Source organism: Ambystoma mexicanum, chromosome 6p (genome assembly GCF_040938575.1).
Source record: "Ambystoma mexicanum isolate Mex_15411 chromosome 6p, UKY_AmexF1_1, whole genome shotgun sequence".
NCBI lineage: Eukaryota > Metazoa > Chordata > Amphibia > Caudata > Ambystomatidae > Ambystoma > Ambystoma mexicanum.
The window spans coordinates 1,455,304,138-1,455,317,018 of record NC_090935.1 but is presented as its reverse complement, the minus strand read 5'-3'; the positions used below and the strand labels follow the sequence as shown (position 1 = coordinate 1,455,317,018).

The following is a 12,881-nucleotide window of genomic DNA, read 5'->3' as shown; positions in this document are numbered from 1 at the left end:
GGGGGTTGGCATAGGTGGGGAGTTGGTCTCCATCTCTTGTTTTCGGGGAGTGAATTGGTATCCTGCCAGGGTTTCTTTCCAACTCATGGGGGTGTCTCCACCTTTAGATCAACTCCGATGAGGTGTGGTGGTTAGGACGGGCGGGTCGGGCCCCAAGCCCCCCCGACAGCCAGTACTCACGGTTACTCCGACGTGGGGCCGGTCGGTGCGTTCAAAGGTCGCTGGGGTGGTAGTCGCTGTGGATGGCAAGTAGTAGGCCCCTAAATAGGGTGGTGAACCCCACAATGGGACCTGCACTCCGCAGAGGGGCCCAAGCGCGCTGCCGCATTGGGCCGGGCCTATTAGGTGTAGGCATCTGAGGGTTGTGTCGCAGCAGCAGCCGGGGGGAGTCCTTAGGGAAGTTGTTGCAAAGATGTTCCCCACCGCCGGGGGGGCGAGAAGAGGAAGAGGTCCGGGCGAGATACACAGACGCGTGTGCGGCAGGCCGGGGTCCAGCCGCTGAGGCCCAGGGCGTACTGTAGTCCAAAACTGCCACAGCGGGAGCCGAGGGTGGGCTCTTCGGACGAGCGCTCCGGTCTCCGAGGGGCTCCCACGAGCTTTCAGCGATGCCGGCAGAGGCGCGGGGTCTCGATTCCTCAGATTGATCCCGGCTCAGCGCCCATCTGTGGGGAGGAGGGGCCCGGCCACGGAGCTTCACCTCGTGCGCGGCACGGGCCTGGAGGGGGGAGGGGGAGCGTGGAAGCCCCAAGCCAAATATCTCGGGGACCCGGGCACCCCCAGAGCTCGGGAGGGTATCGCCGGAATCCCCATGAGTTCCCCCACCTGGATTCAGCCTTTGTAGGAGGATAACGTTTGTTTTATCGCAGTTTCCTCCACAAATCTCTCGGGGCTTCAGGGGAGCCGAACGATCAGGCAACCATCACGCCTGCGCCCCTTGGTGGCCTCCTCCAATTTCAATGTTTTAATGAAAAAAACTAATGGAAATATATGGGGGTGGGGGTTGGGAAAGTGTATATAAGGGGGGGTCGGGAATAATTAAAAAACAATAGGGGATGGAAACACTTGTGTACGAGCGCGATAGAAATAAAATATCAATATATCAATATGGAGTGTTCGGGGGGTGTGAACTCCCCCAAAAATAAAAATACATTAATTTCAATGTCTTTTTTCATTAAAAAATACTCATAAAAAAACATCGAAATTATGACCGTCGATGAAATGACATAGAACCCTGGGCGGAGACTTCAGGTAGGGTTTTTGTGAGGACTCCGCAGGATTCATCACATCACCCACAGCAGCCCTAACTCCATGCTTCAAGGGAGCCCAGCTGTGTCAAGCTTGAGATACACAAATGTCCCAGTTGTGTATCGATGCATACCAGGAGCTAGTATGCAGCCTCACACTGCCCGCAGGTCACTTGCTCAGGCTGACGCTTTAATTCATGCCTGCCAGACACACCCCTGCCACCACAAACCACTGCTTCACAGGCCTCGGGCAGACCCTTGCTGTGAGTCCTGGAGCCAGCCTTATCTGTGGCAAAGCAGGGCCAGATCTCTCTGTCTAGCGGCTAGGCACCGAGAGGCAGGGGAAGGAGTTCACCTACCGGATTCACTCTGTGCCAGCCACATTTTGCCTGCATCAGCGCTGTCAGCAGGGTCCACCTCAGCGTCACTGCACTGTCCCCTTTTCTCACCGGTTTCAGTGTTCAACCTGTTGGCTGCAAAAAGGGTGTAGGCACAGCTCGACGGCTGTGCTTCAGTGCCGCATGGCTTCATCCCAGTTTGCGACATGCAGGCATCCACATTTCACGCCTCGATCTCTGCTTCCCGATGTTGCAGCAGGGTACGCGCCGGCTTTCTGTTTTCCTCGTATTCTGTACGGTTTACCGGCGTGATCCTGCAGGGAGAAGTTTTTACTGAATCGCTTGAAGAGTTGTCACTTCGTCCTGGAGTTCAGCAGTCAAGCACCCATCTTACTTGGTTGCTCAGCAGCGCCCCCAATAATCGAAAGTCTTTATACATTTCGTTATAGAGAATAGCATGTCAAGTAAACATCGCTCAACTTGAAACTAATGCTCATTTGCTTTGATGATACTCATGTAATTAATTAGCAATAAACACTATGCTATTTCTGTCCCTAGAAACAAGTCTGGTGAGTAATTGTATAGCTGTCCATCCACCCTGAGACGTTAATAAAGAACCAATGTGAAAAATCAAAAACCTGAGATTAACTATGATTTCTGATATGCAGGGCTTTAAGTGGGCCGCAAGGAACCCTGGCAGTGTCTAAAAATTGTCCTCGAGTTTGGGGCTCCATATGTACCCTGCGAGTAGCACCCGGAATTATTTTATCCTGTGAGTGTGCGATAGGGACGCAGTGAATATAATGCCGGTTTGCAGGCGTAGACACCTGACTTTTAAAGCAGGACAAAAGATAACCCTATTCGAATGCATATAAATTACTCAGTTTGCCCTCACTTTAATGGTTGGCTGTCATTATAAATGAAATAAGCACATAAAGGGCAGTGTGCTGTGAGGAGTCAGGAATGACACTCTGACACAAGATAGATAAGGTTTTAGCTTAATTGATCAATAAAAAGGGTTTGGGGAAAATGCCTCGCTGTCCCTGCACTAGAGGTGTTTCCCTATCTGAACTCAAAACAAAGGATCTGTCATTGTCAGAATGTCCAAAACAAAACTGTTCTGTGTCCAAAGTACCATTCTGACCGTCACATTCTAAGGAAATGAACTCTAAAGTGAAAAGGTTAATATCTTTGGCTTTCTGTGTTGAAATGGGTAGTGAAGTAGGTAACTCCAACAAAATGTCTTTCAAGGATATGGCTCTTTGCTCCAGTGGATGTTTTCCTTCCCCTCGATTCTTCACATTTTCTTAAAAATAACAGTTCTTGGTTTTCCTCTTGTTTGATACCAAAATGATATGCAACTTTCTTTGTTCTTTGTTTTGTCAGGATACCTGGCTTCCTCTCCTGCCAGGGGTTTGCTCCTTAATCCTTTGAACCAATACTGCCTTTCTGGTTATTCTTATAGGCTTCTTAATTTGTGCTTGCCTTGGTATGTTTCTTTACCAGGATTTTCCCCTGTGCACCCGTACCTGCCTGGTGTACTCTCGCCAGGTTTCTTGGAATCACACTCTCGTATTTGTCTGGTATACTCTCCTGCCTGGTCTTTCCACCTTTGTGGTGTGCCTTTGCTCACACTTTCACTCTTGATAGTTCACCACATTAACCCTATTGGCAAATGCACTCTGTCTGCTGTGTATTGCTTTGTTAGCGTTTCTAATATGCCTATATGGCACATACTCGTCTTCTTTCTTTAGAAGATGCACTTTCACTTTTTTTCTCTCGGGTTTGGTAAACGGCTCTCTTTCTCTCTCAGTTCTGTTGTGTTTAATTATTCGAATTTGACATGGTCACCAATATGCCCCGGTGTGCCCTTTGTCCCAGCGTGGACTCCATGGCTCTTCGTGGCGTTCTTATTCCTCTCGCAATCAACCTCTAACAGTCTTCGGGTGCTTTCATCCTCGAGACCATTCACTTTCTGTGTCCCTGATTGCCATGGCTCCAGCTGTGCTTGTCTGCTCTGCACGGATGTCCGATAGGTGAACTGCTGTTTTTTGACACAGGTAAACGCCCAGGAGCCCAGCACTGGCTTCTGATGTTCTCGCCATGTGTTGTGTTCTCTGTGCAGCCTTCTGCTTCTGAGCTCCTGAGCCACTTGGCTCCACAGACCTTCTTCCAGCCCTTCGATCGCACAGAGAGGAGCAGCCCGCTCTCACCAACAGTCGCCATTAGTTTCTCGCAATGTTGATTCAAATGTCATGGGGAAAAGGTGTGCACTTGCAGCAACTAAAGCACTGCCTGTGCTTGGGTCCTCTCATGCTCTGTATTCCGCCACTCCTCTTCGTTGTCAGTGTTGAGGTGTTTATGGGAACTGTAGTCCCTTGTTGCCAACTTGCATGAAAATGTTAGATGAATGTCTATAATGGGTTTTAATGGCAAGTCAGTCATGGAGAATTGGTATGATGAATACCAATGAATGAGAATTGGTTAGATGATTTTAGCAGATTTACAAAGCAAGTCAGTGTTTGAGAGTTGGTCTATATGTTGCAACAAAAGGAATTCACTACTCTCCATGGAGGTAGTAGGAGATGATTTTAAAATAGGCCATTAGAGTGATGTAAATGGGAAGTTTATCCTGCAAGGGGAAAAGGGGATACCATGTCTCACCCGCTGAAAGCATCACCCTCTCCCGAAAGTTGTCTCCCCCATGTGAACTCGTATAGCTGCCCCTAGGGTGAGGATCATGTAGCGGTTGCAGTCCCCTGGCCACATGGGAGGAAGTCACCGCCGGAAAGGAACAATGATACCATTGGATTCATTACAGTGCATTATGAGCTAAGAAGCGTTGCATGCTTGAGTCACAGATATGTCACATCCAAAGATGTGTGCTCGATGTTATTTTCTCAAAATACTCTTGATTTTATTGGTTTACATTGGTTCTATTTGCCTCCTCCCTTTTCTCATGGTGCTCTCTTGACAAGCAAAAGCACCTTTGAAGTGACATGAACTTCATCTAGAGAAGACCGGTCCTTCCCTTGGAACTCTGTGCATACTATTAGCCCTTCCTTGCAGGGAGGTAATAGCTACAGCTTATCAAAAGACAAGCAGACGTAAGGGAAGCTGAAACTCTACATGAGTACTTAGGAGCTATTAAGCACACAAGGCCTGGTTCATTTATTTACAGAGTGAAGGGGATTTACTCATTGATTGAATTGCCTGTATCCTCAGTCAGAAAGGGATTTATTTACAGACAGTTTATTTGGACACTGACCCATAGGGAGTCTTATTTACAGTATGCAGACAAGATCACCTGAGACCATGCTGGGTGACCCAATGTACATGTTTGAAGGCGCTCATTATGCATTGCTTGTCTGGGGGCAGGTGGCCTTTGCGCAAGTCACCTGCTCCTCCTTTAGGCCAAGCCCAGCTAAATGTGGCTATGCGCCCTTTCCAAAACACCCCTCGACTTCATATCCCACTTAAAGCACTGCTAACATAGCTCTAAATTCTCCGGCCAGTGAATGCCATAGTGACAAGGATGTTTTTTCCAGATAAAAGGCTAAGGGGGAGTTATCCATCTAATTCTCCCGTATTTAAGAAAAGTCATGGCAGGATTAGTGGCGACCACCAAGCTGCACCACACAAATGTGTCATACCTAGGAATTCCTGGAAAACTGGCTAGCCAGTTACAGAATGCCTTGAGGTACTTGTGTTGGTCTCCAAAGGGCTTAATTTCCACCACTGGTTCTTAGTGTGTTGCACATATATAGAGCGTGCAACCTAAGATTCAGATATATCAACCAGCTAACCTCCAAAGTGGCTGAGACACAGTTCCCACGTACATGATAAATGTTTTCACATTTTCAGATCCCTAACTGCAACTCGGAGTTAAAATCTTCTGGTGCTAGAGCTGGGTGGACGTGGAGAAGCAGGCTTGTTTTTTTAATTTTTTTATCCAGAGAATATAAAAAAGTGACAGACCCTGGAGCACTTCGCTAGCTTTGTATTCTTAACAAGGTAGTTGTGCTTACATTGATGCACAGCACTTTCATTATAAGTTACTTTATGAGACTCAAAAGAGTATCTTGAGTGCCGACCTGGTGTAATTACACCAATGCCAAGAGAGCTAGAAGATTAACATTTTGCCTGAAAATGATGGTGCATAGTGTAAGGAAGGCATGGCATCAAACAGTAAGACAGGCACAAGTGATCACAGTTCAAGGGTGTTTATTGAAGTTCAATAGCATTTGAAAAAAGCCTATCTAAACCTAAATCTAAAGATGGGAGCAAGCTACGACCATCAAATAATAACAAAGTCCTAGTGATGTCTTGTCAAAATAAAAGGGGCTTATACTAATCAACCTATTGCCACTCCTTACTTCTAAATGCAAAGAGTGTAGGAAACAATGTTATGCAAAAGAAAAGGGTTCAAGAAATGATATATCAGGATATTCAAGCCGTTGGCCTCCCTTCCCCACATTTTCAGCACGGGCCAACGCATCACACTCAAGCTTAGCACAGTCTCTGGCTTCTATAGCATGAGGATGCAGTTCAAATCTCAGTATCAGGGCCTTCTATGTCAAAGTCTCTTTGTCATTCAAACTCTTTTACTTCAGAGGGCCTGATGCGACAAACAAACATTCAAAGGTTCCTTTCTCCTTAAGTTTCACATGTACAACTTCTTGGTTGATTCTTGATTGACCCCGGGCCCCCCTCCGCCGGGCTCAGACCCGCTTCAATACAAAACTTTCATTTGATCTGCCTGGGTCAGGCTTGGACCACATCCATATACTTTTCCAAACTTGTTTTACTTTATCGAAATCAAAGACTTTCGACTGTGCGTGGGATTTGACTTGACCCATCACAGGACCACTTCGATTCACATTTATTCAATTAATCACCCTCCGTCGGGCTTGGATCAACTTTATCTACTTTGCCACAAATGTTCTTTACTGTATCAACATCAAAGACACTTTGCCACACATGTTCTTTACTGTATCAACATTCAAGACTTTTGATTGTGCGTGGGGTTTTGCTTGACCCGTTGCAGGACCACTTTGATTCACAACTCTCTACAACTCTTTCTTTTCCAACTGGATACTTTACAGAGTCCTTCGATTGAGCACCTACGTGGTACCGGACCACTCTGTCAAAGGTATTGTAACTTGCTTTAAATTTCAATCACTCAGCAGCAGTTTTAACTCCATTCGTGTCTTCTATCACACGATTTCTAACAATGTTCGTTCCAGCACTTGCCATACAATGTTGCTGCTTGCAACCTTGGCCTCAACACAGACCGGTCTCGTATGGGGCTCCCCAACTCACCAGCTGTGTTGCTTTCATTGAAGCAGCTTTGTTCTTGGAGCCAAGGACAGTACCCCGGTGGCTGGAGATTCTCCCCGCCTAGATTACTGACGCGGGAGGGCTCCGGGTACCTCTGACACACAATGCAGGGTTCATTAGCTTTCTCTCTGGGTTTCATGAAAGCATCGGTTCCTTGTCGAAAAGGTCAAGGGAACTTCCCTCCTTGCAATCCCCTTCTGTTTCGCTGTCTTTCTCCTCTTGTTAAACTGCCATCTTGGAACTGCCATTTCTTTGTGTGCTTTGCCTCGCTCGTACAATGCTTTCTTCCTCCTTCGCAGCCCCCTATCTTTATATACCTGGCTGACAGGGTCAAGTCCTAAAAATTAAAGTGGGGGGACTCATCAACAAACGCAATGGGATGTGACGTCACCAGAAGTTAGCATAACGAGTTGAAATATGCACATTTAATTAAATTGGCTTCGCTGGACCACCCAAATTGCACGGGACGAATGGCATTTGCCTTTCATAAAATCAACACACACACAAAACCAAAAGAGGATGTTTTCTTCTAATAATGTCTTTGAAAATGTTAAAAGGTGTGCATGTTTTAAACTCCAAGAACCAATACAAATGTTTTCCCTGGGATTTGCAGTACCAAAATGGGGCATTTCACCTTTAGTTGTTTGTATTTTTCATCAGGTTATATAGCGCAGTGGTGAAGTGTCCGGCCTGCAAACCTGACAACTGTGTTTCGATCTCTGAGGTCGACTTTAATTCATAAATTCAAAGAGGACATTCGATATTTCTCATTTTAGCTGGGGGGGGGCTGAGTCCACCCTGTGAAAATAGTGGGTGGACTCCGTCCACCCGCGTGAACCCTCGACTTCAGCCCTGCCTGGGTCATGTTAAAAAGCTGCAGGTGTGAGTGATTGTCGATAATTGCTTGACCTTGCCTGACCATAGTAATTAGTTTTTTTTTTTTTTAAGTTATTTCTTGTTATGGCTGAATAAGATATCAACCTTTCAATACATAATTTTATTTCATTGATCACATAAAATTACAATATTTAAAAGAAAGTACAAATTCAAATTTACAAGTTACAAAAGACATCATAGACAATGCTTCCAAGGGTGGAGGTATACAGGCGGCAGAGCTGCTGCTGACATTTAAGTTATGTTTTAACAATAAGAGAAATCTAACAACCACAATCTTAACTGATGTGCGTTGAGAGCCAAATATGTTAAGTCACAGTATTTCGGATATAAAGATCCTAAAATATTTGAACAGGGGAAGCAGATATAAGGTTTGCTTAGCCATGAGCATAGGACATGCTGTTAATAGATGCTTTAATGTTTCCGTTTGCTTTGGTTCTTTGCAAAATCTGCATGCGTTTTCAGTTGTAAAAATGTGTTTCCACGTGGCTAAGACGTCTTTTGTTTTCCAAAGGTTAAGTCTGAATTGGAAAAAGGCATTTCTATAGACAGATGAGGGAAACTTGGCTAGGTACGATTCTGGTTCTCAACACTTTTTCGGAGCAAATGGGTTGCTTTTCAAGTTTGCGTATGTCATGCACAATTGTGTAGTAGTATTGGGACATGTCAGGTATACAGCTCGGGTGTTAGTCTGTTTTCTCTTAGTGCGGGCTGTCAGTGAGAAAGTGTAGGATGGGGTTAATGTTTTATAAGGAAGGGGATACCCTCTCACCATCCAGTGTCCCACTCCACTCCCTCGGGACCCCCCATCCAGGTGATCCTCCCTCACTGGTCCACCCCCTGGAACTGGATCCAAAAGCGCTGGTCGTGTCCTGGCCACCTGGATGACAGATCCCTGGGACTATTCAGGAAGACACCTTCAGGCTTCTCACAGGTGCCACTTGTCCAGACTCCTAGGGAGGGTCTTGTTTAGCAGGCTCACTTCCCTAGCCTCAAAGGGGGTGGCTCCTCTCTGGGTAGAAGGGATGAATTGTCCAGATTTGTCACATAGTCCACTGCAAAGCCTGCAAACTATGCTGTTATTCCTCTGGGCCGTCCTCAGGTTTACAACGTAACTGAATCCTGGGTTATATTAACATTCTAGTTGGGTCAGGAATTGTGCAGCAGAGCTAACTGCATTTATCATGAAAGTCAGAAAGGAAGTTTATGCCACCTCCTTCGAACTGAGATCATAGTGCTTAGGGCGTGCATCTTTAGTAAGTGAGGGGTTTATCGTCCAGTTTAATTGAATCATATCCTATGCCACTTGTTGGTCATTGATTTGATGCGTGCACATGCCCCAGTGTATGGCCACTCATTTGGACTGTTATGGTGAATGGTCCCTGTTCAGGTTCTGTGGATGTGAAGGGCAATCAGATATCAACGAACAATCAATCATTAAAAAAAAGTATCAATAAAATGTATTTCTATGGGAAAAATAATAGCCATGGAACACTTCATTTGGAAAAGAGTGCACCATCCATAAATGATTTCCTTTCTCCCCCCAGCAACATGAGTGTGGAGGCTGTCACCATGTATCTGGGGCTCTGTGGCTTTTCGCCTTCAGGCATGCTGTTTTCTCACCTCTCAATGGCTTCAGGCAGGCAGGAATTACGCAATCCGTTTTTTGAAATTCGTTCATTTTAATGTTTGATGCCAGCCTTTCAGACTACTTGTGTATTTGTTTGACTCCTTTAAAGTTAGGCAAACATTCCAGACAATTACATGTAAGAGTGCTATCTGCCGCTTATTGACATCAGTGCTGCTGTGTTGATGTATTAAGCCTAGATGCACATGCCACGCACAGGAGCACTAATATTGGGTTATCTAAGATGAATAGGGCATAGAACAAGGGTCTGCAACCAACTACTCCAGATGTTTTGGAGTATGATTCCCACTACCCCTCACCATTGACTCTGCTGGCTACTGCTGATGGGATTTGGAGTCTGGAGAGCCAAAGGTTGGAGACCCCTGGCCTAGAAGATTAAAGAACACATATTTTCTTTTATGGTGAATATATTAGGCACAAATAAAGTGTGTTAACGCAAACATACCATTATTTTTAAAAATGTAAATGTATTTTTACTTGCCTAAAATATTCAAGTCAACAATGAGACCTCCTCTAATGCTCCGCGAAACATCTTTTAACTCCAAACTTCCAAATGGGCTTGAAATGTGCCTACCTGAACATCTTTCTGAATCCCTAGTTTACACCTTGAATCAACATTTTTGTGCAATGTTTTCACATGTACATAAATACAGCTGTGTGTGCTGGAGGTTGGTTTGTTGACTTTCGAATGGCCAAAAATAAACATTATCTGTGGGATTGGATTGATTGAGGAAAGCATGATGAAATTAATACATTAATGTTTGATTAATCTGTAGATTTGCAAAATAAATGGATAGGTCTGCATGTGTATTCTTCTCTTTCCAAAACCTGATCCCTCAAACTCCTTGGGCATTTAGAGTGTCCACAGCCGTAGATTTTGATTAAACTATTGCAAATTGATCCATCATTCGCATCTGTTACCCAGATTCAATATCACTGATGCCTATCGGCACTGTAAAAATTCAGGGATAACTCGGCAGTGGATTGAGGCCAGTGGGCCTCTTACTGAAACCATTTCTAATGCGCTTGAAGCCCTTCTTTGTGCTTTGATAACATAACATCTGGGCACTTAGCCACTACCCATCGGTGACATGAGAAAAATAAGAGATTGCTTAAATAGGTTGCAACTTTGATTACATTGTACATACATGTAAGCTCTTCATATCGGGCAGTGGTCAACAACCTGTGGCTTTCTAGATGTTTTGGACTACAAATCTCATCAATCTTTACCAATGACTATACCAGCTAAGGCTGGTGTGGGTTTTATTCCAAAAGATTTGGTGAGCCAAAAGGTTGCAGACCCCTAATATAAGGTAATTCACAGGATGCATTTGTTGACAAAATTGTGTGGTTGTTCATTGCATAGGTTACGTTCCATGATGCATCAGCCTATTTTTCTGAAGAGGAGTGGAAGCTTTTACACGAATGGCAGAAGGCGCTTTACAGAAATGTGATGAAGGAAATTCACCAGGCCTTGATCTCACTTGGTAAAGACACTACCTATGTTTAATTGCTATTATGATCTGAAAAATGCCTGCCTTCATACCGTTACTTTGAGCTGTATGGATTGTGACATCTTATTCTCTTTATTCTAATGTGAATGGTAATGCATTTCTTTGCATCCAGCACCCTCTCCCTGCAGGTAGTGAAGGTAGGTGATGTTAGCAATGTGCAGTGAAAAAGCATGGAAGGCTCTCACTGCTCGCAGCAGCTGATAGTTTGGAGGGCAAAGTGATGTGAATGAGACAATAGGGGAAATAATGTTGAAAGGGAATTCTAGTGCCATTTGCGTTGGTGTGGCAAGGGAAGACGAGAAGCCACAAGCTGTTGTTCCATGCAGTCTCCTAGCGTCCAATAAGGGGTTGTCCATTCTATCGCCAATGATAGGCTGTCACAGAATCGGCCAACACTTAAAGGGAAATGTCACATGGTCAATAGGAAGTCTGGGCAGAGTGCTGTTCCCAAAATAGCTTCTAAAGGGATTGTGGATAATCCAGTGGGATGAAGCAAGGAGACATATTACACAATCACAAAGTCTGAAACCACATTTCGAATGGATTGTGTCCTCCGACGTATGCCTCATCTTGGACACGTTAGGTCCAGCTTCGGCTGCTTCAGAAATTATTTTTTGGCAGAGGGCTCCGTCGAGGGTGACATCATTGGATGATATAAGTAGCACGAATGGCGCCTGTTGGCCTCAGACCTGTTTTTCCGCAAATGTGTTTGCTTCGTGAAACTCAGCGTGCCCCGTTGAAAATTGATAGCATAGTTTCCAAATTGCGCAGTTTTCCTTCAACAAGATGTCTTCGTCCTCGACACCGACAACCCCTCGTATCGGTTTCAAGAAGTGCAAGGAGTGTGACTCGGAAAATGTCGATCATGGATCTGCATCGTTCTTGTCTGTTGCGCCTGGATGAAGGCCATGACACCGATTCCTGCTGAAAATGTCAGTCGATGACAGGAAAAGCCTTACGAGAATGAAGGGGAAGTTCCAGGTAGGGAAGTTACCCAAACCCCGTTTATTCACACCCCAATTTGGTGTGGAGAACGTGATCGATACTTTTCACAAGGCTATTACTAAAGACATTCACACCTATCTGGATAAAACCTACCATCACAAAAAGAAGCGCAGATACAATTTAACTAGAGCAGGGACCCTTGCTCTAGAGGACTTGGTTCAAGACAAAACTATTACTATTAAAGAGGCGGACAAGGGGGTAACATTGTCGTACTCAATACCAAAGATTACATTGAAATGGCTATGTCTCATCTTGCTACCCCGCCTTTGTTATACTCCTCTGAAATCCAATCCCACTAATAGAGTTGTAGCAGAACTCTTGGATTTATAAAAAATATGGTACGGCAAGGCTTTCCTAACAGGAAGAGAAAACTCTTCTGACTAATACTGAGCCTACCATGCCCACCCTATACTTTTTACCTAAGGTTCGCAAACCATTTACCATACTACCTGAGGTCAGACCTATTATGAGCGGTATAGGGTGGGCTACAGAAGGTTTTTCACAATATTTGGACAAAGCTTTTAAACCATATGTGATCAAAATGAAATCCTACATTAAAGACTGTATGCACATCTTGCAGTTTCTCAAGTCTTTGACATGGCAATCCGACTTTTTATTAGCCACCTTTGATGTTTCACAATTGTACACCAGTATCGATCATAATCCGGCAATCCAAACCATTGATTATATCTTTCGCGATGCTTCTGCATCTTATCTCAAACATACTGAAATGCTTAAAGATTTTCTAAGGTTGACCTTATGTAACAATGCTTTCATTTTTTATGAACAATACTATGTGCAATCCAAGGGAGTTGCCATGGGTGCCAAATTTGCCCCATCCCTGGCAAACCTCTTCATGGCCTGGTTTGAGGAAGTTCATGTATGTATATGTATATAT

At 44.7% G+C, this 12,881-nt stretch overlaps 1 protein-coding gene across 3 annotated transcripts in view; it reads left to right on the top strand.

The window, feature by feature from the left end:
* Positions 1-12,881, top strand: part of LOC138510520 (zinc finger protein 630-like) — a 350,463-nt gene that overhangs the window by 116,354 nt on the left and 221,228 nt on the right. For 2 of the 3 annotated variants that reach the window (XM_069626234.1, XM_069626233.1), the window contains one exon: positions 10,831-10,951. The exons of the other annotated variant lie outside the window; for it this stretch is intronic. In XM_069626234.1, the coding sequence (XP_069482335.1) occupies positions 10,831-10,951 (121 nt within the window). The remainder of the gene's footprint in view (positions 1-10,830; positions 10,952-12,881) is intronic. 3 annotated transcript variants of the gene reach the window in all.